Source organism: Podarcis muralis, chromosome 9, assembly GCF_964188315.1.
Source record: "Podarcis muralis chromosome 9, rPodMur119.hap1.1, whole genome shotgun sequence".
NCBI classification, from domain to species: Eukaryota; Metazoa; Chordata; class Lepidosauria; order Squamata; family Lacertidae; genus Podarcis; species Podarcis muralis.
This window is the reverse complement of record NC_135663.1, coordinates 36,801,185-36,825,244: the sequence shown is the minus strand read 5'-3', so window position 1 is coordinate 36,825,244 and position 24,060 is coordinate 36,801,185. Positions and strand designations below refer to the sequence as shown.

The following is a 24,060-nucleotide window of genomic DNA, read 5'->3' as shown; positions in this document are numbered from 1 at the left end:
GAATGAGTCTGGAAACTGAAGACGTTTTTGTTTTCTTTTGTTAAAAAAGGGCAAATGGGGATTGAATAATAATGTTACAAAATAGAGATGTTATAAATTAATAGTTAAATATCTAGATACTTTATGTTGTAGAGGAAGTAAGGCTGCCCACTTTCTCCTTGGTACTTAATTGCAATTCTTAGTTTGCACATCTTTCTAAGCCATGGTTTAGTGACACATGAAGAAGTCACAGCATGCCTTGGAGCCTCATGCAGTTGGGAGAAGCCTTAAGCAGCTTTCTTCTTCCTCTGAATCTCAACTTGAAATGTCATCTGGACAAGGGATCTTGGCTTGAAACAAACTCTGGTCACTTTCAAAACTTCAAACCGTGGTTTCTGAAACTGGCTTGTTTGTTGTGAACCGCAATCCCTGACCTGAACAACACAACAAGCCAACTTTAAAAGTGAAACTTAAAACTGCCAAAGTCCTCCTCCTCACTGTTCATGGGTGGGGACATGAGCCCTGAAGTCATGGCAGGTCAATCCCTGCTTGTGCACATCTTGCTAAACATAGTTTAGTGTGATCTGCAAATTAGTCTTGCATGTCAGTGTTGAAAACAGAGGGAAAATAATTGAAATTGGATAATTAAGTTGGAAAACTGAACAACAGAATGTAATTATCAGCTTGACAGATTAGGCTGTGTTAGAAAAGAGAGCAGAACTTTGGATAAGGAAAAATTTATCTCATGGCAATGTTTATAGATAAATACAGAAATTTTTCATAAAGTATTTATCAAAGATTTTTTTGTGGCGGTGGCATTTTACAGATCCATTATGATGAGATTTGTGCACAGATATTGTCAGTAAAATAAACTTTAAGAGTGTTTAAAGTAGTATAAATATACATTCCACTAGAGGTATTGTTTACAAAGTTCACTGCAGTTTTCTTCTTTGTGTTAGAGTCAAGTCCAGCCTTTGTTGACCTGGTTCCATGCTGTTGGGGGCTGATGAGAGTAGGTACCAGGTTGACAAAAACTGGCTGCCACAAGGAGGAACAATGAATGAACATTGTAAATTACCTTTTCATTATTGAGGCAGGCCAGGTTTAAATAGCCCAGAAACGGACTAGAGTGAAACCTTTTGGCTCAGTTGGGACCGCCCCCTGGGTAGAGCGCTGCATCCAGCCTGGCTGCGATTGGCCAGATGTTGGGCAGGCTAGCATCCACTTCCCAGGCCAGTGTGAGGCCAGTTTGGAGCCTGGGAAAACACCTTCTGCCACGTTCCACACTGGATCATGGTGCGAAGCAGGCACCATCTCACAAAGGCAAGTAAATTGCCTTTTCATTATTTGTATATTTAAAAAACTGTATTTGCTTATAAAATTATTTTTAAAATATCCACTGTAAAATATTTGTGCTGTGTCATGTTAGTGAAATCTACAAAACTGTGTATGGCTTGATCTTTTTCTGGGCATATCAGTTCTGCGACAGAAATAACAATTCAGCTGTTGTCACCTAACTAATGTTCTAAGGTTTATTGAAGGAGAGAAAGCTATAGAACTGCAATTATTTCCATATGGTGTCTGAGTGGTGGCTGAGGGAGAGAAAAAAATTGTTCTGAGAGAAGACAATACTGTAATTCAGAGAGATCACTATCTGATACCCATCTGTCATTCACTCAACAATAAAGTAATTATACATAGTATTTCCTTTCTGTAAATCTGGTATTAGAGCTTGAAAGAGATAATATTAAGTGGTAAAAAAACCCAACCTTGAATAAAAACTAAATTTAAAGTGAAGATTAAAATGCTTGGAATATCATGTTTCTTTGCTCTATCTGGCAGGAAAACAGTATATTTGGATCTGATGGACCTTGACATCTAAGTAGGAAATCATATGGAAATTCAGATGTGAGATCTCTATCCATTATTAACACCGGATTGTTAAACTGGGCTGTTCAGTATTGCCACTGATCCTATTATGCCATTTCAGTGCGTTTCAAATTGAGGGCAGCTGAATGCAGGGAAAGGAGCTCTGAACAATGGCAGCAGTCGCTCCCAAGATCCCAAAAATTATTCTATTTCCCAAGCATCTAATGCCTCCTTATGGGATCAACACAGAAGTGAGAAATGTCTGCGTGCATTTAACTCTCACACCCCTGAAACCAGGGAACCAAGGTTGCTGGGAACTGAAGCCATTGAGGAATAAGCTGCAATCTCCCCCCACGCCTTTAGGATTTTCGTTCAAACAATTATTTTGTACTTCTTCGAACTTTAGACACTCATGATACCTTCCTCTTGCACGTGGGTGATGATGTTTGAAGACATGAACACTCACACTTGGAGAATGTGTTTGCTATTGGTATATATAGCATGGCATTGGTTTTTTAAGTTAGCACTCTTTAAGTCCTAGTTTCTTTGAGTTTTGTTGTCGTCTTTCATTTTGACAATGTGCAGCAACACACACTGTGGGGCATTAGACTGCGGAAGGAACTGGATTCCGGGACTCTGGGAGCGATGTGCTGCCAACCTGCTCTACTGGACAGATCTCAGGGGAAGCCACTTTTGTGTGTTCACAGCAGAAACTGGCTCTGCATTGTGAAGGTTGACAGGAAATCAGTGATATTACAAACATACTACAATTGTTTTTGTTTTCTTAAAGTCATGAATATACATTTGATTTTATAAATGCACGTGCAATGTTTTCTAAACATTTCTAAAGTATCAAGAATGATCAAAACAGGCTGCTCAATCATGATTCATTGCACCCCACTTTCAAAGGTGATAGAAATCTGGGCTTGACCTGCAGGAGGGGAAAGCACACAGCAAGTTTTATTCCTTTGTACAATATGCACCATTTAGCTTCTCTCCCTGCCCCCTCCTTCCCCAGCCTAATGGGTATATTGCAGGACAAGAGCCTAAAAAACTGGTCAGGAAACCATGAGTATCAATTGTATGGGCTGTATGCAAGGATCTCCATTCATCCCTGATGAACAGTTGATGGGGCCAGAAAGTAGAGTAAGCTACAGGTGTCTAGGCTAAAGTCAATACAGGCATACCTCAGATATATTGTGAGTTCGCTTCATGCCACTACAATAAAGCGAGTAACACATTTTTGTTTGTTTGTTTCCCATTGCATATCAAAGTTATGTTTACATTATACTGTGGTCTATTAAATGTGCAATAGCATTTCATTTTACAAAAACAATGTACATGGCTTAATTTAAAAAATGCTAACCATCACCTGAGCCTTCAGCAAGTCATAATCTTTTTTCTGATGCAGGGTCTTGCCTGCAGCTGCGCCCATGTCCTTGTAAGGTGCAGCAGGAGTTGCTTTGCAGCAGGGACAGGTTCCTGCATCCTTGTCTCCAAGTCCTTCAGTTTGTGTTTTTTTAAAAAACCAAAACAAAACCCCGCAATATTTTTGAAGAGCAGTAAAGTAGTGTGAAATAAAATGAGGTATACCTGTATAAATACACCGTACTTGATCCAACTGGAGTTCTGTGTATTGGTGATGCAGATTCATGCTATTGCAAGGACAGCAAACCAAAGGTTCTGTCAGTATATTCATGTATGTTCCACATTAAATTCTTTTAAGTAAGACATGTGCTTGATAAAGGAAATGCTTAAATTGAATTTCAAAAGGTAATCGGTGACCTGTTGATCTGTAACATCACAGGTGCCAGCTGTTGATGATTCCTTTTTTTTAAAAGCTTCATAAACAGGTAGTCAAGACAAAAAGCCAATCCTTTGATCTTGGTTTTCTAGATACGGCTGAATAATATGGCATTTGCAGCAAGCCCTTGATCATACACTAGTAGTAAACTGTGGATTCTGTGTTATTTTCTTGTTCTTCAGAAGCATGCCTTCTGATCATGTGTAGCTGAACAAAGGATCCAGTTGTACGGTAATGAGCTTTGAAGACAGAGATGCAAACAACTTGTGATTTTATAAGGAAGCGGAAATCTTACCATGGTTCTCTACTACAGGAATGTTTAAGTGGCATGGCAGGTAGAACAGGTTTCGGGTCCAGTGCTTGTGTTTTTAAATAATCAAGGGAACAACAAGGTTATACCGATAGCCTGAGTAAACACAGTAAAGTCTTCTTTGAGGAAAACAGAAATAGATTTTAAATTAACCGTTGGCTCAAAAGATTTCACTGCCATCAAAAAAAGTGTTGAGTTAGCTTAAGAAACTGTATGTATTTGTGGATGATACTAAGTAAATAAAAGGATTTTAGGGGAAAGGCATTGCCTTCTTTGTTATAGTTGCTGCTTCATTAGCTCACATATTTCAGAGCAATGTAACTTTTTCAATATTTTTTTACTTTTTAATTTACAAACATTGTTATCTGCTGATAAATTTCCTCATAAAGAAACGTTTGAAAATGTGTTTAAAATAGCTTGTTTTTAAATTTAAAATGAAACATTGTATATTTATAACAGCATATAAGGTAAAGGTAAAGGTACCCCTAACCATTAGGTCCAGTTGTGGCTGACTCTGGGGTTGCAGCACTCATCTCGTTTTATTGGCCGAGGGAGCCAGCGTACAGCATCCGGGTCATGTGGCCAGCATGACTAAGCCGCTTCTGGCGAACCAGAGTAGTACACGGAAACATATAAACAGTATCAAATTTTGCATAGGGATAATGTTTCTGATTCCATAAAGGGATTCCCTTCTAACTAAGGTGGAATCTAGAAACATATAAAAAACGCTGTAATTTTTTTTAAAAAAAGTTTTGAGAAATATATTCAATTTGCCATAGCTCATCATCTCGTGTCACATTTGTATAATGCACTTTGCAACACACTTAAAATGTTTCATTTGTAGCTGTATAGCAAGAGTCCCAAGCTTTGCTAGAGGCAGAGGAGAAGAGTGAGTTCTAAATTACAAAAGCAACCTCAGTCTGTTGGTCTCTGCTCCTTCTAACACCATTTCTGCTGTTGGAGGTGTGCTCATTAAGGCATTAGTGGCAATTGTTTCACAATCTGGCCACCTACTTAAGGAAATTGTTGAGTGAGAAAAGTCTTTAAAGGCTCTTATTATTTATCCTATTTGCTGTGGCCTGTCTTTGAAAGATTGTTCTAGAGATACCATGGGCAGAATAAGTTCATGTGGAATATTTCACTGCCATAAGAAAAATGACTTCATTGTTACTGGACTACCTTATTGTAAAAAATTTCTGGCTTTATTTATTTTGCATTATTGGCTTTTCTTGGTAGAGATGGAAAATGAATAACAAGAAAAGCACCTATTTTCTCTTCTGAGTGGGGTGTAGCTCTAGCTACAAGGGTTGTTGTCTTGCCAAGAGAGCAGAGGAGATATGTTAGATAGGCCTCTGTTCTCTTCCAGTTATTAGTGGGTTCCGCCTCAAAGCTTGCAGGCAGTGTGTTTAGGTCCATCTAGCAAGAGTGGATTATATTTCAGAGACAAGTGATTAAATCCCTGTAATAACTGAGGCGTGACTAGGGTCATGTTCTGAAGGCCTCCAGTCATGTCTGTTTAGTAGTCTCCTAATTAATTTTTGTATGAATGGGAAGAGTAACTGTATTTAATTAAAATGTTGAGGATGCTATATAATGGCTCCTGCGCTGCTCTTTTTAGTTTCTGTGCACAGACTGTACACTGAGGCATGCACACTTTGTGCTTAATTCATTAAGCAACAGGAACTGTTGCTGTTGAGCCGCCATTGTTTTCTAGTGGTGCTTACAGTGGGCGTCCCAGGACAGCCCCACTAAAAGGAATAGAAGTTGCACCAGTGGCAGTGCTGTGGTGGACATACAGTATATACAAAACAAAAGAAACTGGGGTTTTCCCCCGGCATCATGATGTCTTGACCACACTTGCAAGGTTGGCTGGTCATCTGTCATGTATGATCTAATTGAGATTCCTTCATTGCAGGAAGTTAGACTTGCGTGGCCCTCAGGGTCCCTTCAAACTCTACATTTCTATGATTTTGTGCTTCTTCTACTATATCCTATTATGGCTTGGGCTCTCGTGATTGGCACATCACAGGGGGTGGGGGTTGAAAATAGGGGATTGTACTCATAAGCTTTAGATATTATGTGCAGGTGCTTCGTTACAGTTACACTAATGCAAATGCTGGGAGGGAGTTGCCCTTTGGGAGAATGATCTGAGAGTGAGATCAGGATCTGGCCCTGTGCCCACAAATATTTATATAAACATATTTATTCTGAAACGTATTTATGGCATGGATCTTAATTGCCGAGGGCTGCACAAATGAAAATATGTGCAACATAAATATCTCACGGCATATGTGCATAGCAACAGAAACACAGACATTTATATACCAACAGCTGTTCATTGCAATTTGCAACATGGTTTGAAGCTGCTTATCACTGTTTGAAACTAGCAATTCCTTTGCCTCTGATTTCTTATTTTGTCCCTTGTTCAGTTTGCTAAATCACAGGAAGCTAAATATTGCAGACAGCTCACTTGGAGATAGGCAAAATATCCAGTGAGGCAAATTGGTAGTATTTTTCTCACCCGAATTGGCACTAATATTGTGAATGTGTTAGCACCACTAATCATAGCGTTGTTGGGCAGGGACTGTATTATATTCCACCAGGAAACTTAGGTGTGCTGATAAGGTAAGGTCTGCAATTAGAGTTTAGGTATTTCCCCTTCCGTCTTAACAATGTGACAGATCTCATTGATCTGATAGGATGTAAGGAACATTTTCTGTATACATTTTGTATAAAAAATTGTCTTATGACTTGGGTCAAGGCTGAGCTGAAAGTAGTTGTCAGTGGTGATCCAGAAGCCAAGAACTGACCGAGAAGTCAGACCTGAGCGACCAAGCTAGGAATTGGATCTCAGGAACAATGGCAGCAGTCAGTGACAAGGAATGCAGGGTTTGGTGGGGGACACCAGGAAGACCTTGATGCTCAGGGAAGGTCCCTGTCCAAGCAAAGAGAGTGCAATGTTGAGCTTGTATGGGTGGAGTCAAGTTACTCAGGTCCCGGAGCTGGTAGCTCACTACACGGGCCAGCTGCACGGAGCCCTGTGGATAGCTCACTTGGTAGAGCATGAGGCTCTCAATCTCAGGGTGGTGGGTTTGAACCCCGTGTTGGGCAAAAGATACCTGCATTGCAGGGGGTTGGATCAAAGGGCCCTCAGGGTCCCTTCCAGCCCTTTGATTCTATGAATGCTGCTGGTTCTAGTCTGGGCAGCTGTTACCACCTAGCCAATATTATCACTGTGCCTTGGAAGAGCATCTGTTGGATCTGTAAAGAGTATAAGCATCAACCATGGAATCAGGTTTATAAACATTTAACTATTTGTGCTTCCAGACGTATGTTTATTGTGGGATTAGAGCTGTGTTTTTTATCATCATACACACAAAATCTGCAGCAAAGTACTAGCCTGTATTCCCACCCCCATTTAATCGAGATTTATGCTTTCTTCAGAAAATCCAATTAAGTTTAACGTCAGCCTGTCGCCAGTTATAATTGGTGACATCTCCCATTTGTAATATTCAGCTCCAGTCAAGAAGCACCCTAAGTTTGGAGGAAATGTCTCCCCCCCCCCCCCATGTTTTATTTAAGTATCTACTGACAATTGAACTCCAATTGGTGAGGAGCTGGCTTGGCATTCTTTGCCATTATTGCCTCCTGGGTGGTCAGCTCACAGCTGAACCAGCAGCCTACGGTGAAGTGCTGTGTTGTGCAAACGGTTAGGCCAGGAGACGTTCCATCTCCTGCAGTTGTCCAGTATCTGTGGGTTTGTCCACAATCTTGTCTTCCCTGCTGCCACCCCTGGAAATATCCCCTCTTTGTGCATAGTAAAGGTAAAGGGACCCCTGACCATTAGGTCCAGTCGTGGCCGACTCTGGGGTTGCGGCGCTCATCTCACTTTACTGGCCGAGGGAGCCAGCGTACATCTTCCGGGTCATGTGGCCAGCATGACTAAGCCGCTTCTGGCAAACCAGAGCAGCACACGGAAACGCCATTTACCTTCCCGCCAGAGCGGTACCTATTTATCTACTTGCACTTGACGTGCTTTCGAACTGCTAGGTTGGCAGGAGCAGGGACCGAGCAACAGGAGCTCACCCCATCGCGGGGATTTGAACTGCCGACCTTCTGATCGACAAGTCCTAGGCTCTGTGGTTTAACCCACAGTGCCACTTGCGTCCCTCTCTTTGTGCATAAAAGTGCCTAAATGTTGAGGTGCGAGCCAGGCAATCATAGCAGAGTGAGATGAAAAGTGAATGTATGACTTTACAGAGAGTACTGTTTCCAGACACACTCTCTGTGGCTGACTGGGCCAGTACTTCAGAGCTGTTGTTGCCTACAAAATATATACTTCATATTTTAATATCCGATCACCAGTTAAATCAATTTTAAAGGTTTTTAGAGTGCTTCAGTCTAGGAAAACCAAAGTAAGCATCCTCAAGCAGGACTGACACAATTATTGTCTGTATGAAGATAGAGGAGCTGCCTTGAGGGCTGCATTGGAACTAAGCAGAATATCAGTTTAAAAACTAAGTCCAAAGGCTGCTATATTCACTGTGTTAGACAAAGTATAATGAAATTGCATTTAATTGAAAACGAAGACATTCCCCATCCACCTGCCCAGCTAATTAATGTCCCGAGCTGCTAAATTAGGGCTAGTTTCAGTCAGTCTTGTGATGTTTGATCTCTTACACTAAACAATGGGGTGAATACTTAAGCCCATTTTCACTCTGGCCTTTTCCCTGACCTGATTTGTAACTTTTGGGATTCACCCTGATAAAAGGCAAGTCTTTCACTTTGAGGAATGAAGAATAATACCATGTGTATAGTAAATAAAGGACTATTTTGGCAACAATTTTTGTTAATTGCCAAAAATCATTTTTTAAAAAAATCAGTTACTTCATTTTGTTCCTTTGGTTGCATAGTTCTAACTCATTTTACTGACAAGAGATTTCCCTAAAAGGATTGCCCTGTTGATTCATTAGTTTGCAAGTTACAGGTTTGTTACCTGATCACTGTCTTTTGGGAAATTGATGAGCTCTTATCTCTTTTCTCCTTTTTATGTTCTGCATCTAGAACCTGCTTTTTACTTTGGTGACACAGAATATCATGTGGCTGAGAGTGCTGGCCACATCGAAGTTCGTGTTTGGAGAACTGGAACTGACCTGTCTAAAGCAGCCACTGTCACTGTGCGCTCCAGGAAAACAGAACCATTATCTGCAGAAGGTGAACTGATTTTTCCAAGAGGCATTACTAATGTGCTGTATCTCAACATTGATCTCTGCCCTGTGCAGATGTCATCTTTAAGTCTAGATACTTTTGCATTGTGCATTATTCAGACACATGCAGATTTCCCCAGTAAAATCTCAGCACACATTTTCAATAAATAGCTGCCCAAAACACTCCCTAACAGTTTCCTTCAGACATTGTGATTCCAGAGTGTGGAATTATGGGCAAAACTATAAGAGAACTTAATATTTTTATTTTTAGAGTGCAACTTTGGAATTTATTTGGTTTAATCCACCTAACTTAAGAAGAAGAATAAGACAAAAATCTGATTTGCTAAAAATAAATGTAATGGTTAATAATTGTTAATGAGCTGCACTAAAAGCTACTAAAGAGCTTGCAGATGTAATATCAGCCTCTGTCTATAATATCTGAGAATTATTGGAAAATAGATGAGGTACCTGCAGAGTGGAGGAAGGCAAATGTTATCCCCATCTTCAAAAGCAGGGTGAAAGAAGACTCAGTTAAGACTCAAGGGACCAACCAGTCAGCTTAACGTTGATTCCAGGAAATGTCCTAGAACAGATAATGAAACGGCTGGTCTATGAGCACTTAGAACCAAGCCCTATGAAGAACTGTTGAGGGAGTTGGGTATGTTTAGCCTCGGAAAGAGGAGACTGAGGATATATCATGGCTGTCTTCAAATAACTAAAGATGGAAGATGGCGCAAGCTTGTTTTCTCCTGCTCCGGAAGGTAAGACCTGAATCAATGGCTTCCAAGTTACAAGAAAGGAGATTCTAACGAAACATCAGGAAGACTTTTCTGATGGTAGGAGCTATTTGACAGTGGAACAGACATCCACAAGAAGTGGTGGACTCTCCTTGTACCTTTTTAAGCAGATGTTGGGTGGTCCCCTGTCATGCACGATTTAGCTGAGGTTCCTGCAAAGCAGGGAGTTGGACTAGATGATCCTCGGGATCCCTTCCAACTCTACAATTCTATAATTCAATGAATAAATAAATAAGACAGTTGTAAAATATAATGGATGTGATTCTAAATAGTCCCTCTTGCTTCTTATGTAGCTGGAGTTGATTACGTTGGCATCAGCCGAAACCTGGATTTTGTGCCTGGTGTAAATATGCAGACTTTCCGTGTGACCATCTTGGATGATTTAGGACAGCCTGTCCTTGAGGGACCAGAAAAGTTTGAACTTGTTCTCCGTATGCCCATGAATGCAGTTCTTGGGGAACCAAGCAAAACCACCATTTTCATCAATGATACCATCACTGATTGTAAGTGCTATAGATTCTACAACCTTTCAATTGCCTAGAAAATTCACTAAGGGGAAAGTTGTTTGTGGCCGCAATCCCAAACACATTTATTAAGTCCCATTGAACACAGTTTGGCTTACTTCCAAGTAAACATGCATAGGAACTGCTGCGGTTTCCATGTTTGTGCTCCCAGCACACACACACACACACCTAATTATATTATGCACATGCATATGCACATCAGTAATCCTGTGTAACTGTTGATATGAACTTAACGTTTTAACTTTTTCCCAGTATGAATGTAAGACAAAGGTGATGAATTACCATGAAACGGTCCCATATGAATCTGAATCATATGGTGATCATAGTGAGATATAAAAAGACTAACTCATGATGCTGGAATGCTTCCCTCCCCTCTAGTACCCAAAGTCCAGTTCAAGGAACCTGTATACACAGTGAATGAAAAAGATGGGCAACTGGCAGCTATAATTTACCGTAGTGGTGATGTTAATCATAAATCTACAGTCCGCTGCTACACCCGCCAAGGCTCTGCTCAGGTTATGATGGACTATGAAGAGAGACCAAACACTGATGACTCTGTAGTGGTCTTCCTCCCAGGTAAGGTCTCATCCTTTTTTTTTTTTATAATAAATTTTTATTAGTTTTCCATAAATAAAGAATAAACAAAACAAAAACATAGACATAAACAAACAAAAACATGACTTCCCCATACCACCCCTTTTCTGCATTCTTGTTTCAAGATTTTTCAGCAACCCTCCGATCATAACTTAAATATATTTCATGTATTTAACTCAGTTAGTTATTAATACAACTGTAGTTCTTTATCTCTTATAACTCTGAGCCCCTAGTTTTCCAAATTAAAACAGTTTTTAAGATAAACTTTAAATTTGTTCCAATCTTCATCCACCGCCTCTTTCCCCCGGTCTCGAATTCTGCCAGTCATCTCTGCCAGTCCCATATAGTCGATCACCTTCGTCTGCCATTCTTCCAACGTGGGTAAATCTTGCGTCTTCCAATACTTTGCTAAAAGAATTCTTGCTGCTGTGGTGGCGTACATAAAAAATGTCCTATCCTTCTTTGGCACCATTTGGCCCACCATACCCAAGAGAAAGGCCTCTGGTTTTTTAACAAACGTTCTCTTCAGAACTTTTTTTATTTCATTATAGATCATTTCCCAGAAAGCCTTAATCTTCGGGCAGGTCCACCAAAGGTGATAGAAGGTTCCCTCCGTTTCACTGCACTTCCAACACTTGTTATTGGGCAAATGATAGATCTTTGCTAACTTAGCAGGAGTCATGTACCACCTGTAGATCATTTTCATAATGTTTTCTTTTAAGGCATTGCATGCCGTAAATTTAACACCAGTGGTCCATAACTGCTCCCAGTCTGCAAATTCAATGTCATGCCCAATGTCCTGTGCCCATTTAATCATATTAGATTTCACCATTTCATCTTGAGTATTCCATTTCAACAGCAAGTTGTACATTCTTGACAAATTTTTAGTATTGGGTTCTAACAGTTCTGTTTCTAATTTTGACTTCTCCACCTGGAAGCCTTTCTTTCTGTCCTGTTTAAATACTTCATTTATCTGTCGATAATGTAACCAATCTCTCACCTTAAATTTCAGTTTCTCAAAACCAGGTAAGGTCTCATCCTTAGAAAGCAAGAGTTTCCCTTGCAAGGAAGCTATTGCATTTTCAAAAAATTTATCATGAAAGGGCTTGTTTTTATTTATAACTGACAAAAGTTTGTAGCAATTAAGAGTTGTTCCAGGCTTCCCTTTTTTATTATGCATTTGTGACAGTATCTGCTCCAGGGCAGTCAGACAAAATCCTTCTTTCAGTGATATTTGCAGTTGCAAAAGTTTCAAGTTCCAGTCGGTGCATGTTCTGTACCTTCCTGATGAAAAACTGCAACCTATACCACAGATGTTGTTGCTTTGTCTTGCTCCTGTTGTGCTGTACTGCAAGAGCACTCCTCCAGATGTCAATAATGTGACAGCAATGAGGAAGCATCACAAAACAACCAAGAAAGCAAAATTATGTGGCCCAATATAAATCCACTACTAATGCACTGCTGTTGTGTTAGTGACATGTTACACACACAAAACCCCTGCTAGTCTAAAGGGGCCCTAAGTCTGCAATCCTATACATGCACATACCAGGGAGTAAATCCCATTGAATTCAGTTGTGCTTGCTTCAGATTAAACATTCAGCTCAGTTTTGTTGTTGGGAAATTAACATACACATATTAAATCATTTTGTTAAGGTTCAAAGGAGCTTCAAAGGGAGACTGCAATGTGAAGCCAGTGAATTACATTCTGGGCAATTCCCCCTCTACTGTAGTCATTAATGTTCAATATTCACACACACACACACACACCAGCATCGGAAGAGGGGAAGATAATGTTCTATGGTGTGAGCTGACTTTTTCTTGCACAACATTGGAGCCAACCCAGCATATATTTAATTTGGAAAGTGGAGTTTAGGTTGTAGGTGCTACCCAAAATATTTATGTCAACTAATCTGGTGTTTTGCCTCCTGCAGGAGAGATTGAGAAGCCGTGTGTGGTGGTCCTTGAAGATGATGCCATCTATGAAGAGGAGGAAGAGTTCAGACTGGTGCTTGGAACACCTAAAAGCACTTCAACATTTGGTGCCTCCATTGGGGAACAAAAAGAAACTTTGGTGAAGATTAAAGATGAAGAAGACAGTGAGTTTATGAGCCACTTTGTACTCATTACATATTGTCAGATCAAAGGTGTGGGATTAAATGGAACAAAGCATTAGTTTACTTTCTCATATGCCCTGCATTCAAGTACAGTTGTTTTTTAATTGCTTGTGTAAAAATAGCATTGTTGCCAGTAGTACAATCAATTTTTGTTGAAAAAATATCATGTTACTAAAAAACCATACCCATACACTCCCCCAAGTGAATATTGGTGATTTTAAAATGTAAAGAAAGCTTAATCCAATTGCTGAAACATGATAAAACAAGAAAATGAAAAGGGGGTGCGGGATGTATAGGTGAATTAATTTTATTTCCGTGTTCTTTGTTGCTGTCCTGATAGACAGCTCATTGCTTTGCTTTTCTTTTTCTGGTGTTGTTTGATGGCTTTGTGTGCACATTTTTTGTTGTTCATCGCCAGAGACACCCTATAAGCACTAAGGATACAATCCTACATGTGTCCTTCAGACAATTCTGCCTATGTATAAATAAAATTATTAAATAGGAGAGAGTGATGTTTTTCAGTTCTCTTGCAGAACCAGTGATTAAGTTCTCCGAAATCAAATATAGCATTCAAGAGCCTCAAGAGCCTGGGGAGATTGCAGTTGTAAAGATTCCAGTCTTGCGTGTGGGGGACAGTTCCAAAGTTTCCATTGTGAGAATCCATACTAAAGATGGTTCGGCTACCTCTGGAGAAGACTATAATCCAATGTCTGACGGTGAGACTTTCCTCTGAATCCTAGAAAAATTAAAGTAAATGTTATTTATTTACACACACACACACACACACACACACACACACACACCACCTTTCAGATGAATGCAGATTATATTTTTAAACCAGTAAAAACACATTATAAATCAGCTCAATTGAGTACAAATTAAAATACAGCTGAGTGCACAAGAGCTAAGGCCTTCTCTTCCGTTGGTCACCACCAGAGGTAGTTCCACAGGCTGTGGTACAACCAAGAGGGCATCGCCCTGAGAATTTCAGTAGCCTGGGCAGCCTATATGGGTGCAGGTATTTCCTCCACTGACCAGATGGTTAAGTGTTTTTTTAAGTCAGCAACAGACGCTTAAGCTTGACTCAGTAGCAAATTGGCATCTAGTGCTGCTTATTTAGCAGAGATGTTTCATAATCAGAGTAGGCTGCTCCTGTTAGCAACCCAACTGCTGCATTTTATACAAGCTAAAACAGGGGTCAGCAAACTTTTTCAGCAGGGGGACGGTCCACTGTCCCTCAGACCTTGTGGGTGCACTATATATTTTTTTTTGGGGGGGGGGGGATGAATGAATTCCTATGCCCCACAAATAACCCAGAGAGGCATTTTAAATAAAAGTACACATTCTACTCATGTAAAAACACGCTGATTCCCGGACCGCCTGCAGGCCGGATTTAGAAAGCGATTGGGCCGGATCCGGCCCCCAGGCCTTAGTTTGCCTACCCATGAGCTAAAGCTTCCAGACCAACCTTAAGGGCAGCCCTACACAGTGTGTATTACAACAGTCCAATCCTTAGGTTACCAGTGCATGGATCCCTGTGGTCATCTGATCCCTGTCCGGAATCTGGCACAACAGCCAAAACTGAGAAAGGGTGCCTTCAGCCACTGCTAACCTCCATTGACAACAATGAGCACCCCTAGACTATCCGTACTAGTACTAGGTATTTTGCTTGGTTTTTAGCAGTTGGTTTTCTGCCAGCCAGGTGCCCAACATGAGTTTGACACGGTGTGTGAGGAGCCAAGACTGTTGCCTTTTGGAACCTAGCCTAACTATGCTGATGACAGGAGAGGGAAAGTTTAGTTCTTTCTATAATATATCTTCATTTCAGATATTGAATTCAAAGAAGGAGAAACAGAGCACTTTGTTGAGGTTGAAGTTTTGTATGATGGAGTGAGAGAAATGCGTGAAGCATTCACAGTGCACTTGAAACCAGATGAGAATATGGTAGCTGAGACACAGGTAAGAACTAGGTCATTTTTGGTTAGTTGTGGACACAATTGCTTTTGATCATGATGATTCAGAAACAGCAACAAATAAAAGTGTCGCTGTTCTTTGACTTCCTTAGATGCCAATTTTGAGGACCAAACTAGTCTGGAAGCCTAGGATCAGGTCTCCTGCTTTTTTAAAAAAAAAAACACCTTTGGTATCAGATACGCAGGACCTCAAATCTAAACAGAACTGTGACACTGAAGGAAGTTTCATCCTTCTCCCTTTTACCTAATTTAAAATCCTCCCCCCTAGGTGCTATTTGAGAAATGTGTTCAAATACAATCTAATCGTACCTAGTTGAACCCTCAATGAAAAATACCTATTTTTATTATGTGCCTAATCTGTGTTCAAACATTATCTGTTTCGTGGCAGAACTTCTTTCACATACAAACAGCCATCTGATGTCATCTGGCTGTTTGTTTGCTTTTATTAAAAGTTTTGGAAATTGTATCCTGTATGAGTTAGCTTAGTGCATTTTTTAAAAAGATATCTTGTAACAGACATAGGGTGGATCCAAATGTTTCCTTACTCCAGTGGAAAGGAACTTTTCTGCTCAATCTTGCAAAGTTGCAGTATAAACGTTTACAGTAGAAGCCGCATGCTTGCAGATGGAACCTTCTTTTCTGCCTTTCCTTTCAGATGAACAAAGCTATTGTGTACATTGAAGAAATGGACAGTGTGGCAGATGTGACTTTCCCAGCTGTGCCCCAGGTTGTCTCTCTCTTGCTGTATGACGACACTGCTAAAAGCAAAGGAAATCCCCAGCCTCCAACTGGCTACCCTGTTGTGTGTGTAACGGTATGCTCTGCTCTGCGAGCTCTTCTCCAGATTATATTTTCTAAAGGTCTGCTACTAGCTGGGAAGTGAACGCTTTCTGGATGTGTAAAACAGTGGCACGGACCCCCTTAGGAGGTGGTGGCCTCTCCTTCCTTGGAGGTTTTTAAGCAGAGGTTGGGTGGCCATCTGTCATGGATGCTTCAGTTGAGATTCCTGCATTGCAGGGGGTTGGACTAGATGGCACTCGGGGTCCCTTCCAACTCTACAGTTCTATGACTCTGTGATTCTAAGATCTCCTTAGCTCTCCTGGAGGTTTAAGGCATGCATTCAATTTCAGTACTTAGAATTACACACCTCATTTCTTGAGAACTGATATTTGGCGTTTTATAGCAGTTTTAGTTTTCAGAGCATATTATGATCTTCATTTTGCATGCTCATGAGATGAGTCACTTTTACTCCCTACAGATAGGGAACTAAGGTAAAGAGATAGTAAGATGCTCAATACCACTCAATGAGCTGTCCATAGAGGTTGTATCCTATCCAGTTTCTTACTTTTCTGTTTTGGGAAACTGAGGCCACTTTAAACTTATTAAACTTTCTAGCCCTGGCTCACAATTGGATGAAAGCACAAGAAAAAATGAACTTCAGTCCCTGCCTTTTTTTCTGACTTTAGCTAATGCATGGTATGATTTACATATATTATATGATACACCTTTCTTTTCCTTCCAAACACCTGGGAGGCATCTGAGCTGTGATAAACTGAAGGCTTTCCACAGTATCAGATTGTTAATTTTAGATTCCACATACGTTAAGATTCAATTCCTCCATTATTATGAAACTAAAATGCAGCTCCTGTGGTGATGAAACCAGTAGTAAGTGGGGGTAGGGAGAGAACTCTTTAAACACTAATGCAACACAAGGAAAAATACCTTTTACTCAGAATTTGATCTGAATTACTTACTTTCCCAGAGCAAGTTTAGATATAATTCAATGGATTTATTGTATGTTTCTATTTAACTTCAGGCATGCAACCCCAAATATTCAGATTATGACAAGACTGGATCTATTTGTGCTGCTGAAAACATCAATGACACGCTGACCTTGTATCGCTGGCTTGTCAGCGCTCCAAGTGGCAGTGATGGGGTTACCAGTCCCATGCGAGAAGTGGACTCCAACACTTTCTTTACCAACACCAAGTCCATTGCCTTGGACTCCATATATTTCCAGGCTGGTTCGAGGGTCCAGTGTGCAGCACGTGCCGTCAATGCCAATGGAGATGTGGGTTTAGAATTACTGAGCCCAATTTACACAATAAACAGAGGAGAAGGTAAGGAAGCGGAAAGTCTTCATGAATGAAGTAAAATCAAGTGGCTTTCATGAAGCTGAAATAGATGTTTGTTTCAAAGGGCTTTTTCATAGTTCAAGGACACGCACGGCGGATGTGAAGCACGGGGTGTAGGGGATGTGGTTGGGGAGGTGGGGGTCTATCCTGGAGAAAGATAGAGGGCCCAGATAGAGAAGCTTGGGGGGCCACATTCAGATCCAGTCCTGAGGTTCTCATCCTCTGCAAAGTTGTATAGTATATGCCTACTTCCTATAGTGCTTTCACCTTAATGAAATGGGTGGAAAGGCTTTGGAAATCAGTGACTTTGCACACAGGGATGTTATGGCCGTTTTGCCGATGTGCTGAGCCAAGCCATGGTTTGACTGAGCATGTCATCCAACCCCTGGCTCATGTTTCATTTCCCCTGCCGAACTACAAGCTGTAAACCAGAGTGCAAACCTTGGTTGTAGCCCATCACATATTTTGTCCTGTTATCATATTTTGCACTTCCACCAAGGGCTTCCTTCCATCTTGCGGCTGAAACTATAAAGTAGGCAAGTTCCATAATCAAAGCAAGGAGAGCTCTGCTCTCACATGTCCGCTCTTCAACCTGCTGGAACTGGACGTTCTAATCATATATAGATGAGTATATGGATCATACCTGTGGGTAGGTGGGGAGCAGGCCCAGGCCCAATATAACTTAGTTTCATCATCAGGAAGTGAAATGAAAGGGCAATCTCAGTCCATACAGCAGTTCCTGTGAATGAGAGACCAAGATGGCGCCAATCCCAAATGGGATTGGCTTCTGTGATGCATATTATAGCTTCTGTCTTTCCTGTGGAGGTAGAGGAAAGCTTCATCCCACACTGGTTCCTGTCCTATTGAATTGGGGGTGGTGCTGCATGGAAGAAAAAGTGGCCCTGCTGCTACTACTGGACTGTGCCCAGTAGTGTTGGCTTCACAATCAGATCAAGAGTATATTATGTCAACCATAAGATTACATGTGTTTTTAAAGTATCAGCATTTATAAATTTGGTTCTTCCAAGGAAAGATGAAGCAGAATTACTCTCACTTTGTTTATAATCAACCTTTTGCCCTTTTCCACGTAGGCCTGTGTCAGCCCCGTATACCAGGAACGGTTGGAGCAGAACCTTTCTCAGCCAGAATACGTTACACAGGTCCTGATGATCCTGACTATTCCAACCTGATCAAATTAACAGTTACAATGCCTCATATGGATGGTAAGTACCAGACATGTGCATTTGATTAATACTGAACAGCAACTGGTGCAGCACTATCTGTCATCACAATCACATGACTGGTGATTCATACTTAAACACTTGGATTCACCATCTCAAGATGGGATGGGGACCACCAACTTAAATGGGTTAAAAATTCATGGAGATAAGGCTACCAGTGGTACTAGTTGTGATGCTATCCTGCCCCCTGAATGTACCAGTTGTTAGGGAAGAACGGGAGAACAGCTTTGCCCCTGCTTGTGGGCTTCTCATGGGCATCTGGTTGTCCACTATCAAAACAGGTTGCTTTATATGGCTCTTCTTGCATGTTCTTCTATTTTCAGGGATGCTGCCAGTTATATCAACTAGACCTTTGTCCAACTTTGAGCTGACTCTTAGCCCTGATGGCACTCGTGTAGGCAATCACAAGTGCTCGAACCTCTTGGATTATAACGAAATTGAGACAACTTACGGATTCATCACAGAGGACACCAAGAACCCAGAAGTGATTGGAGAAACTTCACCCTACCAGTACAGCAGCGCTGTGCGATCTGCCAAGACCTTGCGTTTCTACCGTAACCTCAATCTGGAGGCCTGCCTGTGGGAGTTTAACAGCTACTATGACATGTCAGAACTGCTGACCGACTGCAGTGGCTCCATTGGCACAGATGGTCAGGTATGCTGCGTGCATGAAAAGCACGCCTATGTAACTGAAAAGAAAATGCTAGCATTATGCCCAGTTGCATGCACTTGAGTTTGCGGCATGGGGACTTGGGAAGCTGCCTTTATACAAAGGCAAACTATTCACCTATCTAGCCTTATTTGTCCATTTATTTACTCCGAATGGCAGTGGCTGTTGTGGGTGAGGTCTTTTACATCCCTCACTGCCTGACTCATTTAAGTGGGCGGGCTCTGCCACTGAGCCCATCTCTATGGAAGCCATGGGGCGATAATTGAGTTCTACATGGCAGCTGAAGGATATGTTGGCATCTGCTCCATGACTGTACTTAACGGGTTTGTGGAAGTGGGATTTAGTTTCCTTTCTTGTGTTTTGCTTTTCTGTGCAATACCTGATGCATTTCCAGTACTACCCGTGTTGTTATTAATGGTCCATATCTTAGAACAGGTTGAGTTTAAACACCAAATAGCGACTCTACCGTCGGAAATTAATTTGCTTGGCAAAATGTCGTCATTGAGGATTTCTTAAGACATCTCTGTGGCACACTGAAATAGTCAGGGGGATGGGGCTGCACAAGATTGAAAATCAAAGCTTTTTGAAAAAAATACTTTTCTTAGTGTTCCTGAGACTCAGGTGCCCTAAGAAACTACATTTCCCAAGGAATCTGGTTTCTGGAGCACAGCTATGTCAGGTATAATGAAGCCCCATGGTGCTGGTGTTTGGCATCTCCACTGCCAGGTCAGTTTGGGTGAAAGTGGAGGCTGGTGCCAAGCTCATAATGATCCACGCCAAGATTTCAGAGGAGCTTTGGCTTGCTCTTCCCTGGCAAACACAGAAGCCTAAGATGTTACGTTTTGAACCTTGTACTTCCATGCCACTCCGTTGGTGGCTGCAAGCTTCCTTGTTTATCTGTCCTATTAAACCACTCTCTACTGTTAGCCACAGGTCAGTGCACTGGAACCCACCCAGGTTAATACAGAGCTTGCTAAATCTGAATTGCCTTCAGCACTTAACTCTGATCCTGGTTACACGGGCACACTTATTGAGTGCATATACTTGTTACGGTACCTTCAGATTAGGTACATGACAGCCTGGCTGAAAACTGGTACAAACAGCTACCTGCTTGTGGTAGCTGCGTCTGGTTTTGTTTTTTTAACTTGCACCTGTGCCAGCTGTGCCCTCTTACACCAAACAGGTTTCTTTCTCATTTATCCAGAGCAGAGCCTGTTATGAACACATGAAGCTAACTTATATTGAGTTCATCGTTGGCCCATCCATCTCTTACTAGCTTGCAGCATTCTGGTGCATCATATGGAGATCTTTCCCGACTCTTCTAGCTAAAATATTTGATATCTGGAGACAGAGACAGGTCCAGGATTTATTTACTGGGGGCAGAGGGTGGAGGTGGGCAGTTAAGTTAGAAAAAGTAGTTAATGCAAGCTAAGAATTCTCTTACATTACTTCTGATCTTCTTGACTATTTGTATTCTCTTGAAATGTTGCCATTGTAGGCCCTTTGCTGGTCTTGGGGCCCAGGCAAATGCCTGACTTTGCCACCTTCTGGAGTCAGTCCTGAATGGAGATGCTGAAAGTTGAAGCATGCAGATAATGTGCATGGCCATTGAGATACGGCCCCACCCTGATTTGCCAATTATCACAGACCTCCTTTACAGGAATAGTGGCCCAATGTAGGTTTTGCTTCTTCCACACAAGTCTAACATTCTCATTTGCTGGGCTCCAAGAAACTGCCACAAACAGCATGGCAGTCATGTGCAGTGACTCTCAAATACCGTATTTTTCGCACCATAGGGCGCACCGGACCATAGGGCGCACCCAGTTTTTTGGGGGGGAAATAAAGGGGGGAAAATTATTTTCCCCCCAGGCGCGGGGCTGGGGCGGGGGAAGCTTGAGCTTCCCCCGACCCCAGCCCCCAAACAGGCAGCTCTCTGCAAGCCGTGGGAGCCCAGCGCTGGCTCCCGCTGCTTGTGGAGAGGTCTGCGAAGCCTGGACGCACTGAGCTCAGCGCGCGCAGGCTTGGCATGCAGGCAAGTCTCCGCAAGCAGCGGGAGCGCTCCCGCTGCTTGCAGAGAGGTCCGCGAAGCCTGGGCGCGCTGAGCTCAGCACGCGCAGGCTTCGGCATGCAGGCAAGTCTCCGCAAGCAATGGGAGCGCTCCCGCTGCTTGCGGAGAGGTCCGCGAAGCCTGGGTGCGCTGAGCTCAGCGCGCGCAGGCTTCGGCATGCAGGCAAGTCTCCGCAAGCAGCGGGAGCCCAGCGCTGGGCTCCCGCTGCTTGCGGAGAGGTGTGCGAAGCCTGGAGAGTGTGAGGGGTTGGTGCGCACCGACCCCTCTCACTCTCCAGGCTTCAGCGAAAGCCTGCATTTGCCCCATAGGACGCACACACATTTCCCCTTCATTTTTGGAGGGGAAAAAGTGCGTCCTATGGTGCGAAAAATACGGTACTTGCATGACCTCATTAGAAACACTATTTGATTTATGACGAACACTGCTCACCTCAGTAACCAAGATGGATGTGGCATGGGAGCTCACTGCATAAACAGCACTGCAGTGACATGGACATCACAGTCACTTGCTGGGCAGGCAAGAGAGAGGTCTGGCACACAGTGTGCTCCTGACAAGGGAATGATATACTGATTTGCACTAATACAGACAGTCTTCTAGAGAGCCCACATGTGAAAACTAATGAATGATTGATCTTATCTATCTTTAAGATGACTCATTCCCAACTTAAATCTTTACAACATTCCCTTGATTAGTAAAAGCTGACGGGTAACTCAGCATCTTGTATTGAAACCAACTATTATTGTAAAACTGTAAGCAAAGCAAAATGAAGAGTGTCAAAAACTCGCTTGTGCGGTCATGTTGGCTCATACCACACACAAAGGTTTCTAGTGGTTTCCCTGCCCCTTCTTTAAAATTCATGACAGTTGTAGCAAAATAGTTCTGTATGTAGTTCAGCTGTTGGTTGTTTCCAAATGCATATGCTCCCCCTGTTAGTCACCTCTGCCCAGCCACCCCCATCTGGACTCTGCTCATTAACTCAGCCTCCCTCCTCTAGCAGCACCTCTAGAGAACACACACAAGGGTTTAGGATCTCGTAGCTTGAAGCTGCCTAGCAACAAGGCTTGGACTTTCACAAAGGATTCCCAGACTCAGAGGCAGGCACGTTCTATTTCATATGCAATTAAGTTAATCAGTTGGACCATAACATGATGCTCGTTAGTGAGCATACATGATCATCTTTTAAACTGTGTGGCACTAGAAGTTGCATGCTATATGTGTGGATTTTGGTGTGAAGGACATAAACCTTTTCACCACATGAGAATCCCTTGTCCCTTGAATTTCAAAGGCCCCTTTGCCATGAAATACATGTGGAGCCACTTTCAGAGAGAGAAGCAAAGATTTCCATTTATGTGTTGCTTAAAAGGTAAAGGGTAAAAGGACCCCTGACCATTAGGTCCAGTCGCGGACGACTCTGGGGTTGCAGCGCTCATCTCGCTTTATTGGCCAAGGGAGCCATCGAGATGGTGGCGAACCAGAGCAGCACACGGAAATGCCGTTTACCTTCCCGCCGAAGCGGTACCTATTTATCTACTTGCACTTTGACATGCTTCCGAACTGCTAGGTTGGCAGGAGCAGGGATCGAGCAATGGGAGCTCACCCCATCACGGGGATTCGACCCACCGACCTTCCAATCGGCAGGTCCTAGGCTTTGTGGTTTAACTCACAGCGCCACCCGCATCTCTTATGTGCTGCTTCCATACAAGTAAAAGATGCCTGTGTTGTCAGCACATTCATTGCGGTAAGTGTATCACTGCAACATGGGATTTTATCTTGCAACTTCAAGGAAGATGAAATATCACATTGTAGTGAATGGGTTAACATTATTTATTCATTCATTATTTTATTTATAGTAGTCATAGCACAACAAGAAGAAGAAAAACATAATAAAAAAAACAAAATAACTGTTCAGTCGTTAAAAGCAGCAGCAGTAGTATTGTTTCAACTAAATTTTACTCAGAGTGCACCTTTTGAAATGAATGGACCTGGCTCAGTTAGGTTTACTCTGAGTAAAACTTGGTTGAAACAGTCATGCAGGTGGGAACCCTGGCCTGTTGGTCCATGGAGGCTTAAATATGTCTTTCACCTGTCAGGAGTCACCGCTCTTAACACCATTGTGCATGCAGTAAGTGTGTGTGTGTGTGTGTGTGTGTGTGTGTGTGTATATATATATATATATATGCAGGTTTTGGTGTCCTCGGGTGTCTTCCCGTGTAAAAGATGGGGTGTCTAGGCGACGTTTCGACGAGGTCTCACTCGTCATCTTCAGGCTGGTGCTTTCGGCTTCTTGTTACTGGAACAGAGCAGGATCTCAGTGTTTGAGTTCCTATAAATACTGTAGAGGAGGTTTGGTGTATAGCCTCCATTGTTCTGGGCAGAGAGGAAGTTCCCAGGCTAGTGTGCCTTTTCTTCTTTTGTTCCTTAATTACTTGAGGGATATCTTGAGTGATTTCTTGAGTGATATCCTGAGTACCACTTAGGTGGGTCATTAGGTGTGGATTAGTTGCTAAGGTCTTTGTGTCTTGACCTCTTGACCTTTGTGAAGAGTTTTTCTGAGAAGATGGCTGTACTGAAATTAGTTGTGCTCTGGCTTGGCTTCGTGTATAGGGGCGAGCTGTGGTTTTGTGGCCTGTGCCAGCCAGATCTGTGTAGGGATTGCAGGGGGGTGCAGCATCCGGAGGTGCCACCATGGTTTGGCTACTGGATGGTGTCTGTAATTTATCTGTGGAGAGGGTCTGGGTTTGGATCTGGTGTGGTTGATTGGTGATGGCGTTCTGT

General features: G+C 42.3%; 1 protein-coding gene across 1 annotated transcript in view; it reads left to right on the top strand.

Moving 5' to 3' along the window:
• The window catches only part of FREM3 (FRAS1 related extracellular matrix 3), an 83,939-nt gene that overhangs the window by 47,969 nt on the left and 11,910 nt on the right, over positions 1-24,060 (top strand). Inside the window, exons 7-16 of the mRNA XM_028744986.2 lie at positions 9,027-9,176; positions 10,260-10,469; positions 10,869-11,066; positions 13,016-13,180; positions 13,732-13,914; positions 15,027-15,157; positions 15,827-15,985; positions 16,988-17,291; positions 18,398-18,529; positions 18,871-19,202. Coding sequence (XP_028600819.2) covers positions 9,027-9,176; positions 10,260-10,469; positions 10,869-11,066; positions 13,016-13,180; positions 13,732-13,914; positions 15,027-15,157; positions 15,827-15,985; positions 16,988-17,291; positions 18,398-18,529; positions 18,871-19,202 — 1,964 coding nt within the window. The remainder of the gene's footprint in view (positions 1-9,026; positions 9,177-10,259; positions 10,470-10,868; positions 11,067-13,015; positions 13,181-13,731; positions 13,915-15,026; positions 15,158-15,826; positions 15,986-16,987; positions 17,292-18,397; positions 18,530-18,870; positions 19,203-24,060) is intronic.